We start from the raw sequence: 27367 nt of genomic DNA on the forward strand, positions 1-27367 counted from the left end.
ATTGCTCCATGCAGGTGGTCTGCTCTGCACTGCTTGCCAAGGCCTGATTTGTGCCTGTGAGCCTGGTGCAGGTAAGGCCAGGGATGGACCTGACCTCCATGAACTTGTCTAGTTCTTTTTTTAGCTCTGTTACAGTCCTTGTCTTAACCTCCTCTGGCAGGGAGTTACCCAGGCCCATGGGGATGGCCTATCCTGTGTGAAGAACAACTTCCTAGTGTTAGTTTTAAACCTGCTGCCCCTTAATTTCATTGGGTGTCCCCCAGTTCTTACATTATGGGAGCAAGTCAATAACTTTTCCTTATTCCTGCTCTCTGCACCAGTAAGTTTTATAGACCTCTATCACAACCCTGCCAAGTCCCCTCTTTTCTGAGCTGAAAAGTCCCAGCCTTTTTAATCTCGCATCACGCGGCCCCATTCCCACCCCTTGTCATTGCTCTTGCCCTTTTCTGACCTTATCCCAAAGGTATCTTTTCTGGCGCTGAGGTGACCACACCTGTACACAGGATCGAGGGTGTGGGTGCACCGGGGATTTCTACAGCAGTAATAAGAGATTCTCTGTCTTACTCTCTCTCACTTTTTTAATGCTTTCCAACATTGTTTGCTTTCCTGATGGCTGTTGCGCATCGAGTGGATGTTTTCAGAGGATGGGCCACAATGACTCCAAGGTCTCTGTTGAGTTAGGCTCCACAGGGAAGGACAGCTCGGTGGTTTGAGCATTGGCCTTATTAAATCCAGGCTTGTGAGCTCAGGCCTTGAGGGGCCATTTAGCGGTCTGGGGCAAGGAGATTTAAAAAAGAAATGTCAGGGGTGGTGCTGGGCCCTGCCGCGAGGGTGGGGGGCCTGGGCTCGGTGACCTCTCGAGGTCCCTTCCAGCACTCTGAGATGGTACATCATCTTGTATGGGTATTTTCCAGTCTGTCTTACTCTGTGTTTGTCCACACTAAGATTCATACCCAGTGGCTGGCCAGGAGCGTGGGGCTTGGGCTGTGCAGGGCCAGTGGCAGAACGAGCAGGCCTGCTCCACTCTGTCCTGCCCTCCCTGATTCAGAAATGCCTGTCCCTTTCTGCTCCCTCGCTGGTTCCAGCCTTTCTCAGGAGAGGGGAGCAGGGGCTCGGGCACAGGCATACACTGGAGGCAGAGGAGGGAGGTTACCCCAGGATCCTCACCTCCCTGGGGCCAGCCCAGTCTGTACCTTATGTGCTTTAATGGCTCTCCCAGTGCCACCAAGCCCTTAATAAGGGGAAAGGACTCTGAATTCCGTTCATTTACAAGGTTTTAACTGGTTTCCTACTGTGGCTGTGCCATGGGGCTGGGAGGATGGCCAACTTGCAGCTGGGGCTGCCTCTTACAGGGACGGATCACCGTGAACCTCGCTGTTAGCACCAGCGTTGTCAAGCCAGGACTAGTAATGGTGCATTTAACAGCTGAGTCCCTGTTCCTGTTGGTATCCTCGGCGCTGCGAAAATGGGAGGCTTTTACCTTACCAGGGTGTGATGGGGTTCTGGGGTCCCCCAGGCTCTGCACCCTGTCCGCAGGCAGGAGAGACTCTTACTCAGCAAGAAAACAGCAGGTTTATTAGCCGACAGGACACAGCATCCTACAGAGGAGTCAGTACAGCAGGCAGAGACAGCCAGTTCCATCCATGTTGGGGAGAGGAGGCCCCAAGGGGCCCCCAGAGCTGGGGCCTTGCCCCCTCCTTTGTCTCTCTCTCCCTCAGCCCAGACTAACTACTGCCCAACTCCCAGTTCCAATTCAAACCCCTCAGGCTCCACCTCCTCCTTTGTCTGCAGCCCAGAGGTGTTACCTGGTCATCAAGGTTACCCTCAGCAGGAGCCCCACACCCTCTGTGAGCCATACACACACACACAGGTATCCCCCACTCCATCACATCTCTCCCCCCTTCCAGACCGAACTGAGCGGGGTCACTCAACTGGTGACCTGGGGAAGTTTGAGGCTCTCCCCTTGTGACAGGGCATCGGCTGTACCCTCTGTTCTCCCCTCGATGTGCACCACCTCCACATCATAGTCCTGCTGGGGGAGGCTCCAAGTCAGGAGCTTGGTCTTGGGCCTTTTCACGTGATGCAGCCGGGCAAGTCCCTTTAGTTCCCTTGGGTTGGTTGGTCTCCCTGCTTCGGCCCCGGTCCGTCAGCCACGTTCTCAAGTCGGGCGGGCAGAGCCCATACAGATGCTGCAGCACCAACAGATCAAACAGGTCTTTTGTGGTCTGGGTCCTGCCCCATCTGACCACCAGTCCATACAGCTGCTCCAGCCGATGTCTGGAATTCAGTTACAGTCCAGTAACGGAAGGTACAAATGCTTCCATCCTTGGCATTTAGCCAGACCACCACAATGGCTGTGTGCCTCAGTTTTCCCTTCCATGCCACACAATAGGTTTGGAATGTTCCTTCTCATGTCAGAGGTTGCAAGACTAGTTACAGGGAACAATGGTGACATTTCAGAGTTAGACTCCTTTAACATACAATTCATGCTTCTACATCAATGTCATCATGTCACATGGCTCTTTTCAAACATTCAGTGCATGGTACAATTCTACAGCTTTTGGTAGCAGCACCCCTTGGTTACAGCAGTCAGCGTGAGTAACAGAACAAACCCATTGCCACTGTACATTTACGTTGCTCTTTGGTAGACCACAACTTTTGAGAATCTGGTATTTTGGGGATAAATGGCTGAGGCCTTTCTTAGCACCATCAAGTTCTAATCTTCTCTCTTGCCCCCTGGGGTGGAAATCTGATCTCTCTGGGTGTGCCCTCCCTTTTAACAAGAGCTGGGCCATTGATGATCTCAGGGAGACAGCCCCCTTCCAGCCAGTCTGGAAATTTGCAAACCAAACTGCTTTCTGAGAGTTGTTTTGTGAGTCCCAGACGCAGAATCCACATGAAGGAATCCCTGTTTATCCCTTACTGGCCCACCAGGCCCACAGCTCCTTTGTCCTTTTGCCTCCAACTTCTGCCTCCCCGTGGAATCAGAATTGGAGTCCAGTGTGAGAATATAAGTGTTTCCACCATCTGGAGATGGGGAATTGCTGGTGCTCTCCTGCATCCTACAGAGACTGATTGTGCAGCTGTTTTATTTGGTTCTCACAGGGCTGCTCACATTCCCTGATAGTTTTTACTTTACTTGCACCAACTTCCAATTCCTGAGAAACTTTTACCCTGCCTGCTTTGGACCCTTCCAGAGCACAGCCAGTGGTTTCATACTCAGGCAGGTCCTGGCCATCAGGAGCTGAAACAAACTTCTCCCCAGGCAAAGGGTTGCTCTGGTGCTTACAGACAAGCACCTTTCCTGTTCACTCTCCTCCACCTCACTCCCATTTTCTGCAGTCCCCACAGACGGGTCAGGAAAAGTTTCAGGGAAATTCTCTTCCTTAAGAGCTTCCCCAAACAATAACTCACCCCTGTCTGCCTCCACGGGGGCACTGCTCCCTTGAGCCACAACCAGCTCCTGGGTTTCACCTACACCCAGGATCACTTCTGGCCCGTTAGGCATCCCACGTAATCCCCCTCCAGGCAGACAGCCAGTACCACCAGACAGAAGGTTAGAATCCCTTTCCTCCCTTCTGCTACCAGCTCCTTTATCTTCATCACTCAGCATAACTCCATTGCCCGTCTGTTCTTGTGTCCTGGCGAGAGGATGACTCTGGTAGGACAGAGTCCTCTCACCCCCTCCCAATAACACCTCAGCATCAGGCAAAGAACAAGTACCAGAATCGTCTGGTCTCTGGGATTTCCTGATGATCCTAACTGGATTAGACCAAGTTAAAGCATCATCCCCCCTGAGAGACACAGAGGTAGGCCCACTTCCCATCTGGGCTTCAGCTGCCCTCAGATCCAGCTCTGGGATCTTGGCTCCATCTCAAGCCCCCACAGGCTCAGGCAAAGGATTCACTTCCCCAGAAGCAGAAGCACTTTTTTTGCACCAAGGACCAGTGTCCTTAGCAGGGACACCACTGCCCATCCCAGAGCCATTCCCTCTGCTCCAGCCCCCATGGCTGGATTCAGAGACACACCTGGAATGCTCTTTTCTGGTGGATCCTTCTCCAGCCACCCTAGGCTGGGGAATCTTCCTCAGACAATGGGCTAGTTTCCTCATTGGCACCTTTTCCAAACGCAGGCTCTGCTCTCTCCCCAGGCTGCTGCTGCTGCTGTTCAACACAGACAGACAATGGGAGACACTCTCTCCTTTGTCCCAGCCCCCCGGCTGGTCTCCACACACACACAGAAGGTGGAGCAGCTTCTCTCACAGACAACTTGCCATTCCCAGTGGATCAGCTGCTTTCCTGCACAGACACACAGGCACCTTCCTCGGCCCAGGCCTGGAAAACTCTTCGCAGGTCTGTCTTGGCCACTAGTAGATGATGGGTTGGAATCGCTCCTTCCCTCCTTGAGCTGTGGCAGGCCACTCGGTTCAGAGCTCCATGCAGTCCAGGGTTCCCTGCCCCGATCCGGGCTCACCTCTGCAGGATTTTCCTTAACCCTCACCTCTGCCACTGCACATCCACGCTGCCTTGTCCAGCTTCTTTAATCTCGATTCAGTTTCCAGGCGCTGCCACTTCACAGCGGAGTTTCTCAGCGTGGTTGCAGGCTCTCAGGCTGATGCCCTCTGCACCCCACGATTCCTGGAAGAATCCCTTCAGTGTGCCAGGCTCCTTGCGGGTCACAAGCTGCCCAGGGTTAGGCCGTAGGCCCCTCCGCCCTCTGGGACCGACTCCAACAGACTCCCAGCGGAACCCCTTCTTCAGTGTGACACCCGCTCTCAGGGACCATGAGCACACTGTCTTGGGAAGAACTCATTCAGCGTCAGCCTCCTCAGGGGTCACTTGTTCCTGGGGGTTGGGTCCTCGGCCCCTTCACCTTCTGGGACCGACTCCAACAGATTCCCAGGAGTAACCCCTCCTCGGGTGTGACACCCCCTCTCGAGGACCACAACCGCAGTTGCTTGGGTTCGGCCGCAGGCCCCTCCGCCTTGGGGAACTGCACCTCACTGCCCTTCAGCACACCTGGGTCTCGCAGGCCCCTCTTCTTCCGTGGCGCCCGTCACTTACTACTGGATGCTCCATCCTCGGGGTGCAGAACATCCCACTTCTGACACCAGTGTGATGGGGTTCTGGGGTCCCCCAGGCTCTGCACCCTGTCCACAGGCAGGAGAGACTCTTACTCAGCAAGAAAATAGCAGGTTTATTAGCCGACAGGACACAGCATCCTACAGAGGAGTCAGTACAGCAGGCAGAGACAGCCAGTTCCATCCATGTTGGGGAGAGGAGGCCCCAAGGGGCCCCCAGAGCTGGGGCCTTGCCCCCTCCTTTGTCTCTCTCTCCCTCAGCCCAGACTAACTACTGCCCAACTCCCAGTTCCAATTCAAACCCCTCAGGCTCCACCTCCTCCTTTGTCTGCAGCCCAGAGGTGTTACCTGGTCATCAAGGTTACCCTCAGCAGGAGCCCCACACCCTCTGTGAGCCACACACACACACACAGGTATCCCCCACTCCATCACACAGGGTAAGTGTGCTTTAATACAGCTTAAATCAACTTGCACCAATGTAGGCGCCGTTTTGGACTGCTGCTTGCTGGGGTGGAGTGAAGAAAGCGGAGGGCGAGCTCTCGCTTGGAGTGGCCACACCAGCGACCTTACAGCCATACAGCTGCATCAGCTCCTAATCTAACGTCTTAGGCATGTGTGGTAAAAACACCATACAAACTGGACCTTTTGGTTTCACCACATGGTAAGCCAGTCCCATGCCCCTGCCCAACCGGTGCAAAAGGGTAACAGGATAATTCCTTTAAAAAAAAAAAAAAAAAAAAGTGGGGATGGGGCCATACAAAACAGTCAGCTTGTCGAAGCTCACGGAAATGCACTGTAAGCTGCGGAGCTTGGATCAAAGGCTAGGAAATGCAAACATGCCTTCAAAGTGCCAGCAACGCTGGAGCAAGATCAGTTACAGGTGCAACAAAAGTGCCCACTTCTGTGGGGCCAGGACTGGAGATGAGGTACTGAAGTGAGGGTTTTAGTAAGTTTTTAAGTGGGTGGCATTCCATTACTGGAACAGAGAACATTTAGTTTAGACATACGCATTCTTTTGGGGTGGGGGTGGGGGGGGTAACAGCAGAACTATGAAGGCTCAGAAATGAAGCCAGATTAAAAGATCCCCCAAGGTCTGTATTTGTTTCATGTCATTGCGCTCAGATGCATAGCTCTGTGGGCTGGGGTTGGTTAATCTATCGGAGTTGTGTAGCAGGGTTGCTGCTCTTTCTCTCCCTGTCCAGGGGTGGAATGAATTTTGTTCCATGCACGGAGCTGGGTGGATGTGCACCACCCATGGCCTTTGGTGAAGGGCAGAGAACCAAGCTTTGCACACAAGTGACCATGTGCAAAGAGGAGGGGGCTGGGCAGAGGGGTAACAAAGTGGTGGACCGAAGGGAGCCAAAGAAGTTTGGACACCACCCCAGGAGCCCGCTAGCCTTAAAGCCAGCTAAACCCAAGGAATGGACGTCTGTGGTGAAAAGATGAAGAAACCGTGGGACCGAAATGGGAACCTTGGGAGGCAGCCAGGACAGGAGGGGGCCCTGCTCACTCGGTAGGAGCTGCCGCTGCCGAAGTTGCCCGTGTAAAGCGGTCGGCTAATACCTTTAACTGGCCCAGCCCTCTTCGGAGGGGGGCAAGTCAGGGTCGCCCAGCTGGGGGGCAGAGCGCCTTCAGCCGGCACGCGTGCGCCTCGGGGCGGTGCACAGCCGGCATGCGTGCGCTTCGGGGCCGTGCAGAGCCGGCACGCATGCGCCTCTGGGTGGTGGGCGGCCGGCACGCGTGCCCCTCGGAGTCGTGCAGAGCCGGCACGCGTGCGCCCGGGGATGCTGCGCGGCCGCCCTGCCTGGGTGCGTGTAACAGCATTTATTCCGCCCCAGGATGGAGCGAGGCGCCAGGGAAGGCGGCTGCAGGGCTCAGCGCTCTGGGGGCAGAGGTCAGGTGTGTGTAGGGCCCCGACGGCGCCCGGAGAGAGCCGGGGAGCCGGGCGCGGCGGGGCAGCGCCGAGACTCTAGCCAGAGGCGGCGGCAGCTGGGACACGTTCCGCCCCGGCAGCGGCCGGCGGGGAGCTCCCCATGCGCGGTGCAGCGCCTGCCCGGAGTAGCGCCCTAGGAGAGGCTCCGGTCCCCCGGATCTGCCCCGCCCCGGCCCGCCCCCAGGGCGGGGACACCCGCCCCGCTCCCCGCCGCTCCGACCCGGAACTGCAGGCGGCTCCGCGGGGTCCCCAGTTCGGTGAGTGCGGCGGGGGGACGGGACCCCCTCAGCCCCCGCCCCCTGGAGCTGGGGGGCGGCGATCCCCAAAGGTGGCCCGTGTGGGGGTGGTGCCATGGTCCCAGGGGTGAGTGGTCCCTAGGGGGCCCATGGAGGGGTGGCTCTCAAGGGTGCCATGGCCCGTGGAGGAGGGGTGGGGGGGTGAGTGTCATGGCTCTAGAGATAGTTGGCCCATGGGGGGGTGGCCCAGATATCACACCCCAGCTGTAACTCCTCTCTGGCTCCCTGCCTCATGGTGGGGCAGCTGGCTGCTCCGCTCCTGTTGGGGCTTGGTGTGGGCAGCCAGGCTGGGCTCTCCTGCAGCTGGCTCTGCCCAGCCCAGGCACACATGCCCCGGCAGGTTCAGCCTGGCCCTGTGCCCGCTGTACGCTCCCAGCCAGGCCCTCCAGCCCCACGGTGCGTTCCTGGGCTGCCCTGCCCCTGGCCGGAACTCAGGTGCCAGCTGCGCAAACAGGCAGGTTCCCGTCCTGCCAAGTGCCTGCAGGTAGCTGGGAGCGCCCTGCTGCCGATCCCGCCCGTCTCATCCTGGCCAGCCCTCCTGCAGCCTCACCCACGGGACGAAAGCAGAGATAGGACCCGCTTCAGAGAGAGTTAGATAAGTTCATGGTGGTTCCGTCCATCAGTGGCTGCTAGCCAGGCTGGGCCAGGACAGTGCCTCAGCCTCTGCTGGTCGGTAGCTGGGATGGTGAGGGGAGGGATTGCTCCATAATTCCCTGCTCCATTCACTCTCTCCGGGGCACCTGGCACTGGCCACTGTCGGCAGACAGGACACCAGGCTGGATGGACCTTTGGTCTGACCCACTCTGGGCGTTCTCGTGTTTGGGGCTCAAGCTTTGGGAACCTGCAAGGCAGAGGGCAGAGCCAGGCCTAGGCATAAGGGCCCCAGGAAGCTCCCGGGGGCACCCCGTTTGCTTTTTTACATGTTTTGGGTGTGGCACAAAACCCTTCTGCTTGGGGCCAGCAAGCACCTATAAACTGGCCAGCAAATTTCAGCTCTACCAGCCGACCCTTGCGAGCCAGGCTGAGCTGTGGGGCCTGCGTCAGACCCCACTGACTGCTGCTTTGCTCGAGAAGATTTTGCTGTCTGCTCTACCGGCTGAGCACTACAAAAACCACCTGTCGAAGCCCTCGCTCAGCATGGAGCAGCCCAGCTTTGCCGAGCCCTGCACGGCGGTGGCTCTGGGCTCCCACTTCGCTCCTCTTCCTTCTTTCCTTCCTGGCTGCTTGCCACTTTTTCTTTCTCTTTCCTGAAATAGCCACTTCGTCTGCAGGCATCAGCACCGGCTTCCTCTTCTGCCCCGCGTCCCTGCCTGCACTCTGCACTGTCTTCCATGGGTTTCCCCTCAGCCTCCCACTGCTCCGTGTCCTGCCAGCCGCTCCCAGCGCCCTACTGAGCAGGTGACTTGCTCCGCGGGGTGATGGCAAAGCCAGGGGGCCACTGGCCCCTGGATGGGTCCATTCGCTGCCTACTCCCTCCGCCGTTACCCTTGCGTCCCCTGCTGCCAGGAGCAGGGTCTAGGGCAGGGATGGGCGAGGAGGACTAGTGGGTGGGTTGCGTGAGTGGCCGTCCTGCAGCCCACTGGGGTTCCACCTGCAGTCCCGCCTCAGCACCCTCCTCCACGCACCTCTTATGCAGCAGCCCTGCACGAAGCTGCTCCCCTGCACCCTCCCAGCACGGGAGCCACCGGACTGGTGCTCTGCCCCCCGCCGCAGACAGATTGGCAGCGTTCCAGCTGGGGAGGGAGGGGAGCATGACCAGGAGACGAGCAGCCCTTCCCGAAGGGCTGGGGCACCAGACATGGCATGTGTCCGCAGCAGGGTTCCTTGGGGCTTGCCAGCGCAGCCAGCGACCGAGGCGGCGTGTGGGGCAGACTCAGAGCTGGGCCTCTGGAGCTCGGAGCAGGAGCCTCTGTCCTTGGAGTGAGAAGCCGGCTGGCGCCAGCCCAGGCTGCAGAACCGCCGCTTCTCTCTGTAAGCGGCCTCGGTGCCGCTCCGTGGGACCACGACCCGCCCCAGGCCTGTGGGTCACGCCAGCGTGTGCCTCAAGTGCAGGCCAGGCCGGTGGCACACAGAAACGGCCCTCCCGTGTGGTCCAGCCCAGGGGCGGGGACTCCTGCCAGGAGTGGTCTCACCCTGCCGGCGCAGGGTTCCCAGGCTGAGCCTGGGCTCCTGGGCACAGAGGTGCTGTTGGCCTGGGGCTGCTCCGGTCTGAGCAGGCTCCTGCTGGTGCCCCTCCCAGGGCGTGGGAGGGCCTGTGTGGCTGCGGTGCAAGCCCTGGGTGTTCGAGAGCTATGCCAGTGCCGGCCGGAAGCTCGGTGACCCCCTTTTCTGTCAGAGGTGCTGGCGGCAGGGCAGGTTCGGAGCTGGAGCTGGAGAACCGAGCCCACCATGCCACCCCCGAAGGACGTGGTGAAAATCGCCATCCAGATGATGGGGGCCATCCCGCAGCTGATAGAGCTCAACCAGGTACCCTCCTGCTGGCGGGCCCCGGCTGCTGGCTGGTGGGGCGGAGGGGTGTCTGGGGCTGGGGGCAGTGCCCGGTCCCCTCGCCATGCGCTGTCTCTCTGTTTGCAGACCAAGCCCCTGGCGGCGGTGGTGAAGGAGGTTTGTGATGTGTGAGTAGCTTTGCCGCCTCTGCGTGTCTGGGCCCAGCGTGGGGAGCGCTCTCCTGGGCAGTGCAAGCCATCCGGGGGGCCCAGGAGGCTGGGGGGAGCCCTGGCCCTCCGCTGCCCTGGGTGGGGACTGGGGTGCCCAAGAGCAGCCCTGGCTTGTGTCCCTGCTCCCCAGGGCACGTGGAAGGTCCATGGCTGCTTTTACCCCGCACCAGCTTCCAGCCAGACCGGGGGTGGAGCTTCCGGGAGGGGAGGAGCAAGGGGCGGGGCTCTGTGGCAGGGGCGGGGCACCAGTGCTCTTCGTGCCTAGGCTCCAATAAATCTTAGCCCGCCTGTGTGGGGGCACCTCAGAGAATCACCGGTCCTTTGGGGCTGTGGGGAGCACCTCCCCTGCTCCCACTGGGGACCCCAAAGCTCTGCCAGGCTGTGGACAGGAGGCACAGACCTGACTCTCTCTCGGGCGGCGGTGGGGGGGGTGTCCGTCCTGCAGGTGGAACCTGGGGAACCCGGAGCACTACGCCCTGCAGTACGTGGACGGCCAGCAGACATACATCACCGAGTCGGTGAGTGCCAGGCGGGGTTGCCAAGGCACCTTGGCCGGCTCTGACCCCTCGGCCGGCTCTAACCCCAGGGCTGCAGCCCCTCGGCCGGCTCTGGCCCCTCGGCCGGCTCTGACCCCTCGGCTGCAGCCCCTCGGGCAGCTCTGACCCCATAGCTGCAGCCCTTGGCTGGCTCTGACCCCTCGGCTGCAGCCCCTCGGCCAGCTCTGACCCCTCATCCATGGCTCCCTCAGCTGGCTCTGACTCTCAGCCGGCTGCTGGGTTTCAATTCCTGCACCTGTTTCTACGTCTCGTCCTAGAACCGGGTGGAGATAAAGAATGGGAGCATCCTGCGGCTGACCACCTCTCCGGTACGCCCCCCTCCTCACCTTCTCCCCTCCGCACCGTGCGAGCCACAGGGCAGCCTCATGGCGCAAGTCAGAGCGCAACTCCCATCCTTCCACTGCCTCCCTGCCTTGGTTTCCCCAGCAGGCTGGTGGGCAGAAGGCTGTTGACCTGCCCCCGGACCATTGCAGGGGAACTGGGGGTTGAGTAGCGTTTGTCAAGTGCTTTGAGATCCCTGAGCAGGAGTTGCCATTGCTCCCCTTCGGCTCCCGCTGCGGCCCCTCTCCTGACGCCGCGCTGCTCCTTGGGGCTGGCAGGTCCAGGAGGCCGAGCGGCTGCTCAGCGGCATGCACAGCCACAACCTGGACGTGAAGACGGACTCCCTGAAGAAGCTGGCCAGCCTCTCACGCGACATCACCTTTGCCCAGGAGTTCGTCAGCCAGCGTGGCCTGAAGCACCTCTTCCTCATTGTGGAGGAGGGCAACGAGTGGGTACCAGCTGCCCGGGCTTCTCCTCCCTGACCCTGCCCGGCCAAGCCCCGGGTGCACTGCCAGCCCGGCACGTTTGGGAGGGTGAGACTGGAAGGATGTCCCTCCCCGGGGTTCCCCCCACCCACTGCAGCTTGCTGCTGGGAGAGCTGATGCTCGCCTGGACCACTCACCTCCCTGGCTCGTGGCCCCCACCCCTCTCGAGCTCTGCTAGTTTCCCTGGGCTGCTGCCGGTATGCGGTGTGAAAGCTGCGTCTCCTACGGCCTGGCCAGGCCGCAGGTGCCTGCACTTGGACCTGGTGCAGAGCGTCTGTGCGAGGCAGCAGTGTTTGGGTTGCGTCCCCCTGGATTTCCTTGCTGCGCGTACCCTCGGCTTTGCATCCTGAACATTGTAGGCGGGTCCCACCTCCGGGGCACTTTCCAGGTCTCCTGACCCCTCGGGGGCTAAGTCTGAGGCTGGCTTCTTACACTGAGTTCTCCCTTCTCGTCCCCCACTGCCCCTGCCTCTCCTGTTGTCTGGCCCCCTAAGTGTTCCCAGCCTGCCCATGGCTGTGGCCTCTGGGTGGCTTGCTCCCTGCCGCCCTGTCCCGCACACCAGGCGTGCTCTTCTCTCGCTGCAGCGAAGGGGAGATTCTCGCGCACACCCTGAGGGCCTTCCTGGAGCTGATGGAGCACGATTTCGTCTCCTGGGAGACGCTGAGTCCAGCCTTCATCAAAAAGGTAGGTGCCTCCCCCGCAGCCCGGGCCGTCACCAAGCCCGCCGGGCTGCGGGGGCTCTGAGCGCCAGTCGCTCTGTTCTGCAGATAGTGAGATACGTCAACTCGAGCGGGATGGAGGCCTCTGTCCAGCAGCTGTCCCTGGGCATCCTGGAGAACATGGTCCCCAGCAGCCACCTCCTCTTCGAGCTGGTCAAACACGAGGTGACCCTGGATCGCCTCCTCAGCCACCTGCAGGCGTAAGTACAGCCACAGGTGCACTCTGGGGGAGCTCCACCCACCCCCTTGGCCCTGAGCCCCACCCCTTCTCCCAAAGCCCCACCCTTCCTGAACCTGCCCCTCCCCCCTCCCCAGGGGCCCCGCCTCTTCCTGAACCTGCCCCACGCCCTCCCTGAGGCTCCGCCTCTTCTGGAACCTGCTCCACCCATCCTCAGCTGATTGGTGGCGGGTGGGGGCCGAGGTGCCGGTGTTTGGTTCCCGGGGTGTTCCAGCACCCCCCTGTGCTGGCTGAGCAGAGGCGGAGCAGTCCCGAGCCCCCCGGTTCCTTGCCCCTCCACCACTGTGATTTCAGCCCCCGCCGCAGCTGGCGGCCGTGTGCAGCTGGGCAGGGGGAGGGCTGGCCAGGCTGGCAGCTCGGTTCCTTGCCCACAGGACCAACCAGCAAGTGCAGCTCAGAGCCATGGCGCTGCTTGTCGCCCTGCTGCTGAATGCCAGCGACGCGGAGAGGAGGGTGAGGTCCCCTGGCCCGCTCCCACGGACCCCTGGGGCCACAGGGCCAGGCGGCAGGAGGGAGGGCAGCCTGTCTGCGGGCCGGGGCCGGTCGCTGGGCTGTGAGCCCTCTGCGACGGGCTCGATGGGGGTCCTCGCCTGTCCGGGGGCAGGGCGTAACATGGGAGCTTTCTGGGATACTGCCGCGTGCTCAGAGGCAGAGCTACTGACGGGGGCCCTGCCTGGGAGGTGGCCAGCCAGTCGCACAGCCCTGTCACCGCGCTGGCCAGCAAGAGTCACGCCAGCGAGTCCCTCCGGCCCACCTGTTCCCCTGGGCCGTGGCTGCTGCCGAGAGGCTGAGGAAGCCCAACCTCACCAAGTAAATCCACCAGGCTCCTCCAGGCCCAAGGGAGCAGCCTCGCCCCCAGGTGAACCTGCGCCTCAGATCTCGCCCCAAAGAGCGCACGGGGCCCGGCCGTTAGCCTGGAGAAAAGCGTGGAAGGGAGGGTGAGATTTGAACTCGTGAAGGGCTACGACGACACACTTCCCGGGCCAGGCTCGCAGCCGGGACTGAGGAGCGCTCTGCCTTAAAGCGAGTGGAGCACGTCCCCCGTCGGGGTCGTCGGCCCATAGCAGAGCCCTCCGGAGATGGTGAGCTGGGCTGCAGACAAGTGGAGGCAGCCCCGGGGCTCTCCTCATGCCCCCGCAGAGGGACTCCCATTGTTCCCCTTGTGTGAAAGCCCGTCCCGGGATGAAGTGGGTCACCGTCACGGCCGTGGCTGCAAGCAGGTCTCAGCCTGGCGTTGCTGTTCCCATGGGCAAGGGGCTGGCCAAGCCGCTGCTGCTGGCTCCGGAGGCGAGCGTTCGACGTACCAGGGCAGAGCCGAAGGGAGACCTGCTGTGAGCCGTGTCGCCGGCCCAGCCAGCCGCCAGCTTTCTGCGCACACCTCCCTCGGCCCGGCGCTGCGGTAGCCACGGGCGTGATTCGCGTGTTCTCTCCCTGCCCGACTGCAACGTCTGGGGAAGTGGCGGGGAGAGGAGGACGGGGCTGCCCTGCCCATCAGTGTCAGAGAAGCCTGCGCAGGCCAGGGCAGCTGTGCCAGGGTGCTGACGGCCTGGGGATGGCACAGCTGGGTTCCCTGGGCAGCCCTGGCCTGGCCTGGCCTGGTGCTTGGCCAAGGGGCGGCTGCAGCTGGGACCTGCCCAGGGCAGAGGGTGGGCAAGGCAGGCGCGTCTCATCGGCTCCCTCCCTCCCTTCCAGGACATGCTGGGCTACCTGGGGGAGAGGAACCTCCGGCAGTTCACTCACAAGGTGGGGCCTCGAGAGCGCCTGACCGAGCACCCCGCCCCCGCTGCCTGTGCCTCCCCTTGCCCCTCCCCCACCTGCCACACCCCGCCCCCGCTGCCTGTGCCTCCCCTTGCCCCTCCCCCACCTGCCACACCCTGCCCCCGCTGTCTGTGCCTCCTCCTGCCCCTCCCCCACCTGCCACACCCCGCCCCCGCTGTCTGTGCCTCCCCTTGCCCCTCCCCCACCTGCCACACCCCGCCCCCGCTGTCTGTGCCTCCTCCTGCCCCTCCCCCACCTGCCACACCCCGCCCCCGCTGTCTGTGCCTCCCCTTGCCCCTCCCCCACCTGCCACACCCCGCCCCCGCTGTCTGTGCCTCCTCCTGCCCCTCCCCCACCTGCCACACCCTGCCCCCGCTGTCTGTGCCTCCTCCTGCCCCTCCCCCACCTGCCACACCCCGCCCCCGCTGTCTGTGCCTCCCCTTGCCCCTCCCCCACCTGCCACACCCCGCCCCCGCTGTCTGTGCCTCCTCCTGCCCCTCCCCCACCTGCCACACCCCGCCCCCGCTGCCTGTGCCTCCCCTTGCCCCTCCCCCACCTGCCACACCCCGCCCCCGCTGTCTGTGCCTCCTCCTGCCCCTCCCCCACCTGCCACACCCCGCCCCCGCTGTCTGTGCCTCCCCTTGCCCCTCCCCCACCTGCCACACCCCGCCCCCGCTGTCTGTGCCTCCCCTTGCCCCTCCCCCACCTGCCACACCCCGCCCCCGCTGTCTGTGCTTCCTCCTGCCCCTCCCCCACCTGCCACACCCTGCCCCCGCTGTCTGTGCCTCCTCCTGCCCCTCCCCCACCTGCCACACCCCGCCCCCGCTGCCTGTGCCTCCCCTTGCCCCTCCCCCACCTGCCACACCCCGCCCCCGCTGTCTGTGCCTCCCCTTGCCCCTCCCCCACCTGCCACACCCCGCCCCCGCTGTCTGTGCCTCCTCCTGCCCCTCCCCCACCTGCCACACCCTGCCCCCGCTGTCTGTGCCTCCTCCTGCCCCTCCCCCACCTGCCACACCCCGCCCCCGCTGCCTGTGCCTCCCCTTGCCCCTCCCCCACCTGCCACACCCCGCCCCCGCTGTCTGTGCCTCCCCTTGCCCCTCCCCCACCTGCCACACCCTGCCCCCGCTGTCTGTGCCTCCTCCTGCCCCTCCCCCACCTGCCACACCCCGCCCCCGCTGTCTGTGCCTCCCCTTGCCCCTCCCCCACCTGCCACACCCCGCCCCCGCTGTCTGTGCCTCCCCTTGCCCCTCCCCCACCTGCCACACCCCGCCCCCGCTGTCTGTGCCTCCTCCTGCCCCTCCCCCACCTGCCACACCCCGCCCCCGCTGCCTGTGCCTCCCCTTGCCCCTCCCCCACCTGCCACACCCCGCCCCCGCTGTCTGTGCCTCCCCTTGCCCCTCCCCCACCTGCCACACCCCGCCCCCGCTGCCTGTGCCTCCCCTTGCCCCTCCCCCACCTGCCACACCCCGCCCCCGCTGTCTGTGCCTCCCCTTGCCCCTCCCCCACCTGCCACACCCCGCCCCCGCTGCCTGTGCCTCCCCTTGCCCCTCCCCCACCTGCCACACCCCGCCCCCGCTGTCTGTGCCTCCTCCTGCCCCTCCCCCACCTGCCACACCCCGCCCCCGCTGTCTGTGCCTCCTCCTGCCCCTCCCCCACCTGCCACACCCCGCCCCCGCTGTCTGTGCCTCCCCTTGCCCCTCCCCCACCTGCCACACCCCGCCCCCGCTGTCTGTGCCTCCCCTTGCCCCTCCCCGACCTGCCACACCCCGCCCCCGCTGTCTGTGCCTCCCCTTGCCCCTCCCCCACCTGCCACACCCCGCCCCCGCTGTCTGTGCCTCCCCTTGCCCCTCCCCCACCTGCCACACCCCGCCCCCGCTGCCTGTGCCTCCCCTTGCCCCTCCCCCACCTGCCACACCCCACCCCCGCTGTCTGTGCCTCCCCTTGCCCCTCCCCCACCTGCCACACCCCGCCCCCGCTGCCTGTGCCTCCCCTTGCCCCTCCCCCACCTGCCACACCCCGCCCCCGCTGTCTGTGCCTCCCCTTGCCCCTCCCCCACCTGCCACACCCCGCCCCCGCTGTTTGTGCCTCCCCTTGCCCCTCCCCCACCTGCCACACCCCGCCCCCGCTGTCTGTGCATCTTCCCCGCCCTCCTGCGTGCCAAGCCCCTGCCCTACAGCCGGCCCCCTTACCGTGGGGCTGCCCGGCCCCTGCTGGCCCCTCTCTAGTGCTGGGCCCAGGGCGAGGCAGGGTGGGAGGCAGGGGCCGGTGACGGCTGGTGTCTGGGCCCCTAGAACATTATCCACGCCTCGGAGCCGATGGGGGACGAGATGGCCCATTACCTCTACGTGCTGCAGTCCGTCTCTCTCAGCCTGCTGGAGCGGAGGATGCGGACTCCCATGGACCCCTACTCCCAGGTCTGATGGGCCCCCTCCCCCTTCTCCACCCACAGGCCTGCCTGGGGCGGGGGCGGGTCCCTGGGCATCCTCTCCCCTGCCCCACGCCCTGGAGCGCCTCCCCCTCTGCTGCCAGCTGGCCGGGTGGAGGGAGGTGCAGGGGCTGCGTTTCCCCGGCCCAGCGCCCAGGCTGGAGCCTCCCAGGGAGGAGAGCTGGAAAGGCGCAGAGAAGGGCCGCGGAGACGCACAGGCTGTGGAGCAGCGTCCGTGGCCGGGAGGTGAACGGGCCAGGGCCGGCTGGGCGCAGGGAGCGCGGTGACTTAGCAGGCCTGGGCCAGAGGGTTACCCAAGCACACCTGGCCTGCTGAAAGCAAATCCGGAAGGTGATTTCTCCTTCCTCAGACCCCGCGGCACAAGGCACCAGCGAAATGCCCTGGCAGCAGACGCCGAGCCGGGGTCTCGTGGGAGCCCAGAGGGTACCTGGGCTCAGCGAGGAATGAGCACTGGGGGAGGGGGTGTCTCGTCACCTCCTGGGAGCTGGGACTGGATGACCGGCTGTCACTCCATAAGTCGCCCGTTCTCTGCCGCACCTGGGCCGGCCGGCGGCCGAGGGATGTTAAACACTTGAGCACTGTTGCTGAATGTTTCACTGTTGTAACTGGGGGCCGTGGCCGGGGTGTGGCCGTGGGGTCTTGCTGGCCCCTCCATGGCTAGAGCTGCTCCGGCCTGGCCCAGCAGGCTGCTGCCGGCGTTCCCCGGCAAGGGCCAGTTGATGGGGAACGTACCGGGAAGCCTCACGCTTACCCATGTGGTTGCTGGGCAGCGTTCCCAGGGCTGGCCCAGCGTGGCCTGGCCTGCGTTACGAGGACTGACGCCTCTGTGCTGGGAGGCCTGGCCCTGCGCAAAGCCCCGGTGCTTTGTTCGCTAGCCGGGTGCTGTGGGCCGGGGCACTGGCTGGGGTGGCCTGGCAGGGCCCGTTCCTTTCCCAGCAGGGAAAGCCAAGCCTGCCTTAGCCTTGCTGGGGCTGGACATGGTGTCAGCCGGGTCTGCGCTCCCCACAGGAGCAACGGGACCTTCTCCAGGCCCTGCGGCACAGCGCCTTTGAGTCGGAGAACGAGCCGGCGGCTGGCTCCTTCAGTGCCGAGCGCCGGCGCTCCGTGTGCGCCAAAGAGTTCCGCAAGCTGGGCTTCCAGGTGAGCTGCACCCAGGGCGGCCAGGCCCGCTGGGGATGGAGCGCTCCCCTCCCCTCCCAGCCCTCCTCCGGCCGGGCGGCAGGTGCCTTTGCCTGGTCCGACAGCCATGCCTCCGACTGTTGCATGTGTCCTGTCGACCCCTCCTGGGTGCCAGGGCCTGCGTGCACTGCTGGAGGGGGGGAGTCGGTCGCTGTCCCACAGGCTCGCTGCACCCCACAAAGAAGCAGAGCTCTCGTTCGGCTCTCGCTGGGCCCCGGCCTCATCTCGGCCCCTGCTGTGGCACAGCGAGGGCTCTGGAGCTGCAGAGTCCCGGCACCGCAACCGCCACGCACCTGCTGTTCGTCCGGCCGCGTCCTCGGCAGGAGCAGTAGGTGCTCGGTCACTAACGCTGTGTCCACTTGTGTCCTCCCAGAACTACGGCAACCCCGCCGAGGACCTGCGGCGTGTGCCGCCCGGACTGCTGGCCCTGGACAGCATGGTCTACTTCTCCCAACACTGCCCCAGCGCCTACAGCAGAGTGAGTGTGCGCCTGGCTTGGGAGCCGGCTGCCCGGTGCAGCCCGGGGAGGGCTGGTCTACACGTGGGGCTAGCCAGGTGGCGTTAGGCCGCCTCAGCCTGAATTAACTGACCTGGGCAGAGCCAGCGCCCCAGAGGCTGGTCTGCTGGAGCCGTAGTGTCGTGGGCTAACGCTCAGGCGCCGTCTGTCCCTGGGGGCCGGGCCAGGCTGTTCTGGGGAGCGAGAGAAGCAGCAGTTACACATTGGGTAAGGGGCTGGGCAGCCAAACACTCCCCTGCCCCTGGGGGTGGGGCGCGGCCTTCTGGGCTGAAATCCAGCGCCACGTGCGCACAGAGAGCGCCGGAGCTGGGCCGCGTCAGGGCGCTGGCTGGGCACCACGTGGGGCACGGATGGGGCGAATGCCCTGAACAAAGGGCTGCGTGTCAGGCTGTGCCCTGCTGAAGGAACCTGCAGATCAGCGCAGCTCAGGTGTCTGAGAGCGGCACTGCTGGGCACTGTGGGCTGTGAGATAGAGTGCGTGGCGCTGGGGTGCCCTCACTGTGCAGCTGGCCAGGAAGGCGGTGAAAACACCCGTCCCTGCAGAACAGTGCTGGGGACCAGCGTTCCCTCTCCCGCTTCCCACCCACGTGCGGAGTGATTTTCAGATGTGCACCACCCGTGGAAACACAGCCCCGGCGGTGGGCGCTCTGCTACCCAGGAGGGCAGCGTTAGAACCTTCCCGCCACAGCTTCCAGGGAGCCGTCTGCTGGTCGGCTTGCACTGCCCGGCCTGGCCCGTCGGTTCCCGTGGAAGCTGGGCAGCTTTGGGGTGTGACACTCCCGTTGAGTCCTTGGTATAAGTAGCTGCTCTAGGGCCCCTTTGCTGGGGAGCCCGGCCCCTGAGCCTCCGGACCACTGTGCAGCTGGTGGGAGCGGGAGGACGTGGTCCGACCCTGCCCATTACTGCCCTCGCGAGCCCTGTGTGCTGCCTGGCCCGGCCCGGCCTGGCCTGGCCCAGCTCTGGGCCTGCCTGGGGTGAGCGCGTGCAGGGAGCTGTGACAGGGCCATATCTCCCAGTTTGTCCTCGAGAACAGCAGCCGTGACGATAAACACGAGTGCCCATTTGCCTGGAGCAGCATCCAGCTCACCCTGGCCCTCTGTGAGATCCTGCACGTTGGGGAACCATGTGAGTGCACAGCCCTGGCATCGGCTACTGTAGCCTGGCAGAGCCTGGCAGCTGGGGAGGAGTGGGGGGCAGCAGAGGCCGTTGAGCAGCGTGGTTTCTGGGGGGGGAGGGTGGGGGGGTCAGTGTTCCCTCCAGTTTGTCCAGCCACGTGGAATAAATTCGGGTCTGTGCACCGAGGACGGTGTGGACGTGCACCTCCCATACACACGCAGGCCGCCCACGGTCAACTGGGCAGCCCCTGAATCTCTCTGGGACGGCCGCCCCAGCATTCAGCTTACAGGGACGTGGTGGACGTCGCGGTTTCTGGCTGGGTGTGGGGTGGGAGCAGCCATAACTGTGTGTGTGTTTCCTGGCTCCTCGCAAGGGCTGGCAGGGCTGTGCCGATGTGGGCGGAATAAAGGCCATGCTGTGCACCGAGCCGTGTGTGGATGTGCGCCGCTGGCGGCGCTGTGCCAGTCGGCTGGGTGGCATTTGACTCTCTCCTGGCTGGCTGCCCCAGCGCTTGGCCGACAGGGACCTCTGGGCACGGCCCTTGTTGCTGCAGAGGGGTCCCAGCAGTCAGGCCCCCGCTCCCTCTGTGTTCTCTTGCCTCAGGCTCGGAGACGGCCCAGGACTTCTCCCTCCTGTTCTTCAGCCAGGAGCACTTCTTCGAGGAGCTCTTCTGCGTCTGCATCCAGCTGCAGAACAAGACCTGGAAGGAGATGCGCGCCACGCAGGAGGACTTTGACAAGGTGGCGCAGGGCAGGGCAGGGCAGGGGAGGGGCTGTCCAGCCACGCAGGGTCTGCCCGGGCAGGTGGGCTCGGGAGGTGCTGATGCAAGTTGTGATGGGGTTCTGGGGTCCCCCAAGCTCTGCACCCTGTCCGCAGGCAGGAGAGTCTCTCACTCAGCAGGAAAACAGCAGGTTTATTAGCCGACAGGACACAGCATCGTACAGAGGAGTCAGTACAGCAGGCAGAGACAGCCAATCCAATCCATGTTGGGGAGAGGAGGCCTGGAGGGGCCCCCAGAGCCGGGGCCTGGCCCCCTCCTTTGTCTCTCTCTCCCTCAGCCCAGACTAACTGCTTCCAACTTCCAGTTCCAATTCAAACCCCTCAGGCTCCACCTCCTCCTTTGTCTGCAGTACAAAGGTGTTACCTGGTTGTCAGGGTTACCCTCAGCAGGAGCCCCACACCCTCTGTGAGCCACACACACACACACACAGGTATCCCCCACTCCATCACACAAGTACCATGTGCCCCATCATGGCCCACATCGCCAGTATGGTGGGGGTCCCATGTGGCGAGGGGGCCCCTGACCACCCAGTGTGCCCACAGGTGATGCAGGTGGTCCGGGAGCAGATCACCCGGACCCTGTCTCTCAAACCTACCTCCCTGGAGCTGTTCAAGACCAAGGTGAACGCGCTCAACTACAGCGAGATCCTGAAGCTGCGGCAGACGGAGAGGCTGCACCAGGAGGAGACGCTGGCTGCCCCCGTGCTGTGAGTTGGACAGGGACCAGCTCTGGGAGTTGGGGTCCTGGGGTCTCTGAGTGTTGTGGGGCTGGCGGGGCCCTGCTGCCCAGGCCTGGCTGGCTACCGCACTCAGGGTGAGCCCGCCCACTCCCATCTCGCGCTCTCCCCAGGGAACTGCGAGAGCGGCTGAAGCCCGAACTGCTGGAGCTGATCCGCCAGCAGCGGCTGCTGCGCCTCTGCGAGGGAACGCTCTTCCGCAAGATCAGCAGCCGCCGCAGGCAGGGTGAGGCGGGCTGGGAGCGCGGCGGCCTGATGCTGAGGGAGGGGGCCTGCCCCTGAGCCGCTGGGGACAGAGTCCAGGGCACCCCAGGGGCGGCGAGCTATTCTCCAAGCGCTGGAGCTCACAGCAGCTGCCCTACAGGAGCTAAGGCAGACCCCAGGGCACAGCAGAGGGGGCCCAGTCCAGCCCCAGCCCCAGCCCCAGCCCCAGCCCTGTGCTGGTGAGGAGGGCGAAAGGCTCAGGGGAGGAGAACAACAAGCTGGGGTGTGGGAAAGGAGCCCGCCCTTGGGACTCTCCCTCCAGCTGGTGCCCTGGTGTCCCCTGGTCCTGCAGAACCGCCCTCCCCAAAGAGCTGGGTAGTGGGGGATTTGGTCATTACCCCATGGCTAGCAGGGTGTGGGGTGACTGGGAGACTTGCGCAATGAGGTCAGGACTAGAGTGTGTCAGACAGGGGCTCCCCACCCCAAAGGCGGGGGGAGGCGGGAGAGGGCAGCAGTGGCTGCTGGTCGGGGACCCAGCTCTGAAGCAGTGCTGCTGCCAGCAGCAGGGCAGAAGGAAGGTTGGCCTACGGTTGGGGTGGTCGCAGCCTGACGTATGTTCTGAGGAGGGGCTGTTACGCAGGGCACTGCACCAAGCCAGCGGCAGCAGGCTGCTGGGGTGTACGCTAACAAGGTGGTGTGAGGGAGCCGACTGCAGCCGAGGAGCATGGGGCTCGGACACGGACACGGACACGGGAGGGTAGGAGATGTCCGTGGGAGTGGAGGGCCCTGATCCCTGCTCCTATCCTGTCCTAGACAAACTGTGGTACTGCCGCCTGTCCCCCAACCACAAGGTGCTGCACTACGGGGATGTGGAGCAGGGGGTGCAGAGCCCCCCCGTGGAGAGCCTGCCCGAGAAGAGTACGTACCCAGCGGGGTGGGGCGGGGCCTGTGTGGGAACGCCAGAGCTGGGGCAGGGGACCTGTGGCCCTCCTGGCACCAGGAGGCTGCTGGGGCCAAGAACTTGGCAAGACTCCTGGCGAGCAGCCAGAGCTGTGTCCGGGACGCCAATGTGTAGGGGGCACAGATACAGGGTGCGTATGGCCCCTGAACTGGCTGAGCGAAGGGGCTCTGGGCCTTGGCTCCGAGCTGGCCTGGTGGTGCCCGGGCTGCTGAACAGCCCCACCCAGGCCGGGCCCAGCTGTGCGCTGAGCGGCCGCTGGGGGTCCCTGCAGCGATGTGGCCCCGGGAGCGCCAGGTGGGGGGTCTCCGGGGTGCCGGCGAGGGCCCACGCAGGGCGCTGCCCAGCTCCACTGCCCTGCCTGTGTCGTTCCCAGTTCCTGTGGCGGACATCAAGGAGCTGCTGGTGGGCAGGGAGTGCCCACACATGAAGGAGAAGGGCACCGGGAAGCACAACAAGGTCAGCTGCTGTGACTGGAGCAGCCCTAAGACCACTCCCGCCCCCCCCACCCGGCTCCCTCACCCGGTCACACACCCAGGCCCTGCTCCCTCGCCTGGGCCTGGCCGCTGGCACGTCCCCCTCGCCTGCTCACACGCCCTGCCCCAGGCAGGGGGAGGCAAAGCAAGCGCCAGGCCCTGGAAGAGTGTGTTGCAGGGCAGCCCCCGCGCCCAGCAGCGACGGCCTGCAGAGGCCCCAGGCTGGCCAGCTGTGGGGCACCCGGCATGGAACCTGTGCAGGGCAGAGCAGCAGAGCCAGCAAGGAGGGACTGAGCCAGGTGCTGTGGGAGTCCCAGCCTGCCTGGTCTCCAGCTCCTGGCCCCCGGCTTGCCCGCCTGGGCATGGGGCGGCGGCTGCTACTGCTGGAGTTACTGCAGGGGCCCGCATGGCTGTCACTGCAGCATGCCAGCGTCCATGAGCGGCCAGGGCCTGGGGTCACGGGGCGCCTGGCCGTGCAGGCGAGCCCCGTGCGGGCCCTGCGCTGGCGTGACACCTTGCTGGTCCCCTGCAGGACGTGCTGGACCTGGCCTTCTCCATTAGCTACGACGCAGAGGAGTACTGCCTGAACTTCATCGCTCCCACGCGCCACGAGGTGAGGCTGGCTGCCTGGCCGCTGCCCCCGGGGCCCAGTGCCAGCTTGGCCTGGCTCGTTGGGCTCTGCCCGTGGTAGGCAGCAGGGACCCAGCGATTGGGGCCTGGCCAGTGTCGGCTGAGTGGGCAGTGCCGGGGGGCTGGGCTTCTCCCCCACCGCCAGCTGCAGCCCTCCGTGTGGCTGCACTGGGGCAAGGCAGGTTGGGCACATCACGGCCTAGGCTGGCCCCAGAGCCTCACAGCCCCTGCCCGCAGGGCAGGACCCCGGGGTGGGGGGTGTTGGGGATGGATGGCAGCCTGGGCTAGAGCAGCTTGGGGTGGGAACAGGGCCCAGCCCGCGAGGCACTGGGAGGAGCTGTGCCGTGCCAGACATGGCTGTGGGAGGCAGGGTTGGGGGCTGGGCAGGGGTGTGTGTAGGATGGGGGGGAGGTGGCAGCTCTGGGGGCAGGTCTAGGGCTGTCAGGAGGGGGCCTGGGTGAGGGGCCTGGGACACAGCAAAAGAGGCTGCCAAGGGCTCCAGACTGCCCTCCCCTGAGGCTGAAGCAGTGGAGGGGGACGTGCGAGGGGCTGGGGGGCTCCAGGCTGCCCTCCCCAGCAGCTGAAGGGGATGGCAGGGGGCAACTTGGGGGTGTGTGTGTGAGGGGCAGCGGGGGGGCCTCTGGGCTGCCCTCCCCAGCGGCTGAGGAGGCAGAGGGGGTGACTGGGGGTGTGTGCGAGGGGCCCTGGGGCTGCCCTCCCCAGCGGCTGAGGAGGGAGGGGGTAACTGGGGGGTGTGCCGGGGCCCTGGGGCTGCTCTCCCCAGCGGCTGAGGAGGGAGGGGGTAACTGGGGGGTGTGTGCGAGGGGCCCTGGGGCTGCTCTCCCCAGCGGCTGAGGAGGGAGGGGTGACGGGGGGGGGGCGTGCCGGGGCCCTGGGGCTGCTCTCCCCAGCGGCTGAGGAGGGAGGGGTGACTGGGGGTGTGCGCGAGGGGCCCTGGGCTCCGGGCTGCCCTCCCAGCGGCTGAGGAGGGAGGGGTGACTGGGGGGGGCGTGCCGGGGCCCTGGGGCTGCTCTCCCCAGCGGCTGAGGAGGGAGGGGTGACTGGGGGGGGCGTGCCGGGGCCCTGGGGTTGCTCTCCCCACCGGCTGAGGTGGGAGGGGTGACTGGGGGGGGGCGTGCCGGGGCCCTGGGGTTGCTCTCCCCACCGGCTGAGGAGGGAGGGGTGACTGGGGGGGGGCGTGCCGGGGCCCTGGGGTTGCTCTCCCCACCGGCTGAGGAGGGAGGGGTGACTGGGGGGGGCGTGCCGGGGCCCTGGGGTTGCTCTCCCCACCGGCTGAGGAGGGAGGGGTGACTGGGGGGGGGCGTGCCGGGGCCCTGGGGCTGCTCTCCCCACCGGCTGAGGAGGGAGGGGTGACTGGGGGGGTGTGCCGGGGCCCTGGGGTTGCTCTCCCCAGCGGCTGAGGAGGGAGGGGTGACTGGGGGTGTGTGCGAGGGGCCCTGGGGCTGCTCTCCCCAGCGGCTGAGGAGGCAGAGGGGGTGACTGGGGGTGTGTCCGAGGGGCCCTGGGGCTGCTCTCCCCAGCGGCTGAGGAGGCAGAGGGGGTGACTGGGGGTGTGTGCGAGGGGCCCTGGGGCTGCCCTCCCCAGCAGCTGAGGAGGGAGGGGTGACTGGGGGGGGCGTGCCGGGGCCCTGGGGCTGCTCTCCCCAGCGGCTGAGGAGGGAGGGGTGACTGGGGGGGGCGTGCCGGGGCCCTGGGGTTGCTCTCCCCAGCGGCTGAGGAGGGAGGGGGTGACTGGGGGGGGCGTGCCGGGGCCCTGGGGCTGCTCTCCCCAGCGGCTGAGGAGGGAGGGGTGACTGGGGGGGGCGTGCCGGGGCCCTGGGGCTGCTCTCCCCACCGGCTGAGGAGGGAGGGGTGACTGGGGGGGGCGTGCCGGGGCCCTGGGGCTGCTCTCCCCAGCGGCTGAGGAGGGAGGGGTGACTGGGGGGGGCGTGCCGGGGCCCTGGGGCTGCTCTCCCCAGCGGCTGAGGAGGGAGGGGTGACTGGGGGGGGCGTGCCGGGGCCCTGGGGTTGCTCTCCCCAGCGGCTGAGGAGGGAGGGGGTGACTGGGGGGGGCGTGCCGGGGCCCTGGGGCTGCTCTCCCTAGCGGCTGAGGAGGGAGGGGTGACTGGGGGGGTGTGCCGGGGCCCTGGGGTTGCTCTCCCCAGCGGCTGAGGAGGGAGGGGTGACTGGGGGGGGGGGGGCGTGCCGGGGCCCTGGGGTTGCTCTCCCCAGCGGCTGAGGAGGGAGGGGTGACTGGGGGGGGCGTGCCGGGGCCCTGGGGTTGCTCTCCCCACCGGCTGAGGTGGGAGGGGTGACTGGGGGGGCGTGCCGGGGCCCTGGGGCTGCTCTCCCCAGCGGCTGAGGAGGGAGGGGTGACTGGGGGGGGCGTGCCGGGGCCCTGGGGCTGCTCTCCCCAGCGGCTGAGGTGGGAGGGGTGACTGGGGGGGGCGTGCCGGGGCCCTGGGGCTGCTCTCCCCAGCGGCTGAGGAGGGAGGGGTGACTGGGGGGGGCGTGCCGGGGCCCTGGGGCTGCTCTCCCCAGCGGCTGAGGAGGGAGGGGTGACTGGGGGGGGCGTGCCGGGGCCCTGGGGCTGCTCTCCCTAGCGGCTGAGGAGGGAGGGGTGACTGGGGGGGGCGTGCCGGGGCCCTGGGGCTGCTCTCCCCACCGGCTGAGGTGGGAGGGGTGACTGGGGGGGCGTGCCGGGGCCCTGGGGCTGCTCTCCCCAGCGGCTGAGGAGGGAGGGGTGACTGGGGGGGGCGTGCCGGGGCCCTGGGGTTGCTCTCCCCACCGGCTGAGGTGGGAGGGGTGACTGGGGGGGGCGTGCCGGGGCCCTGGGGCTGCTCTCCCTAGCGGCTGAGGTGGGAGGGGTGACTGGGGGGGGCGTGCCGGGGCCCTGGGGCTGCTCTCCCTAGCGGCTGAGGAGGGAGGGGTGACTGGGGGGGGCGTGCCGGGGCCCTGGGGCTGCTCTCCCTAGCGGCTGAGGAGGGAGGGGTGACGGGGGGGGGGCGTGCCGGGGCCCTGGGGCTGCTCTCCCTAGCGGCTGAGGAGGGAGGGGTGACTGGGGGGGGCGTGCCGGGGCCCTGGGGCTGCTCTCCCTAGCGGCTGAGGAGGGAGGGGTGACTGGGGGGGGTGTGCCGGGGCCCTGGGGCTGCTCTCCCCAGCGGCTGAGGAGGGAGGGGGTGACTGGGGGGGGGCGTGCCGGGGCCCTGGGGCTGCTCTCCCCACCGGCTGAGGAGGGAGGGGGTGACTGGGGGGGTGTGCCGGGGCCCTGGGGTTGCTCTCCCCAGCGGCTCAGGTGGGAGGGGTGACTGGGGGGGGGCGTGCCGGGGCCCTGGGCTCAGGCGAGCTGTTGTTGCCTCGCAGTTCTGCCTGTGGGCGGACGGCCTGAGCGCGCTGCTGGGCCGGGCGATGCCGAGCGAGCTCACCCGGAGCGAGCTGGACACGCTGCTCTCCATGGAGCTCAAGCTGCGCCTGCTGGACCTGGAGAACATCCCCATCCCCGACGCCCCACCCCCTGTGCCCCAGCCCCCCAGCAACCTCAGCTTCTGCTACGACTTCAGCCCCCTGGACCAGTGAGCGGCGGGGCAGCGCCGGAGCCCCCCGGGGCTCAGCTCAGGCAGGGTGCGGGCCCCTCCTGCTGGTCAGCATCCGACGGTGAGCAGCTCCAAGGTGGGCTGCCCGCTCCCTTCCCCTCCCCCCCGCCCAGGTCTGCCCTGGGCAGCTCCAGTCCCGGCGCAGGGCCCCGGCACTCCTGGGGGTGTTCCTTCGCTGCAGTGACCACCTGTGCTGCCCCATGGGCCCTGCCCCAGCGAGCAGCTCGCCGCCTCTCCATGCCAACCGGGCCGCGGGGTTGGGGCCTCTCCCCCAGGCTGGGCACGGTGCTGGGGGGGACCATGGGCCAGCTGCTGCTCAAGCTTTGCCTGGCTGTAGCTGGGCCTGGCCGGGGATGCCCTGGCTGCACCCCACTCTGCAGAGGAGCGCTGAGCTGGCCCAGCCTCTCCCCCCAGTCAGAGTGCTGCACCTACTGTAACAGCCATCTGCCCGCTCCAGCCTGGGGCTGCTACTGAGAGAGGCCCCAGGCCTGTCCCCCACCCTGTGGCGTGAGGCTCAGCCCAGCCCAGGCCTGTCTCCCCCCAGCTGGGCAATAAACACTTCTGTACAGAGAAGCCCCGTCCTGGCTCCAGCTCCTGGGTGCAGGGGTGAGCGGCAGGCCAGTGCCCTGGCACACACGACAGTGCAGTGCTGCGGGGGGCGCAGAACCCAGCCCCTGCTTTGCACAC

The 27367-nt window shown here is 65.9% G+C and overlaps 1 protein-coding gene across 6 annotated transcripts; it reads left to right on the forward strand.

Moving 5' to 3' along the window:
- Window positions 1-7211: 7211 nt before the first annotated feature.
- On the forward strand, window positions 7212-27244 carry ELMO3 (engulfment and cell motility 3). Of its 6 annotated transcripts, none has more exons than XM_075008884.1 (22): window positions 7212-7270; window positions 8566-8707; window positions 9645-9775; window positions 9884-9924; window positions 10412-10484; window positions 10781-10831; window positions 11123-11292; window positions 11914-12013; window positions 12097-12248; window positions 12661-12739; window positions 13979-14029; window positions 16336-16458; window positions 17499-17630; window positions 18043-18147; window positions 19203-19311; window positions 19906-20042; window positions 20626-20789; window positions 20933-21045; window positions 21837-21941; window positions 22358-22440; window positions 22990-23070; window positions 26451-27244. In XM_075008884.1, the coding sequence occupies exons 3-22, from the start codon at window positions 9698-9700 to the stop codon at window positions 26661-26663; spliced, it is 2160 nt and encodes a 719-aa protein (XP_074864985.1). In that variant the 5' UTR covers window positions 7212-7270; window positions 8566-8707; window positions 9645-9697; the 3' UTR covers window positions 26664-27244. The 6 variants fall into 6 exon arrangements, with proteins under 6 accessions (XP_074864985.1, XP_074864988.1, XP_074864986.1 ...); XM_075008887.1 differs by having other exon boundaries at window positions 11234-11292; XM_075008885.1 differs by having other exon boundaries at window positions 7222-7270; window positions 8581-8707.
- The last annotated feature ends 123 nt before the right edge of the window (window positions 27245-27367 follow it).

This window comes from Carettochelys insculpta, chromosome 14, assembly GCF_033958435.1.
Source record: "Carettochelys insculpta isolate YL-2023 chromosome 14, ASM3395843v1, whole genome shotgun sequence".
Taxonomy (NCBI): domain Eukaryota; kingdom Metazoa; phylum Chordata; order Testudines; family Carettochelyidae; genus Carettochelys; species Carettochelys insculpta.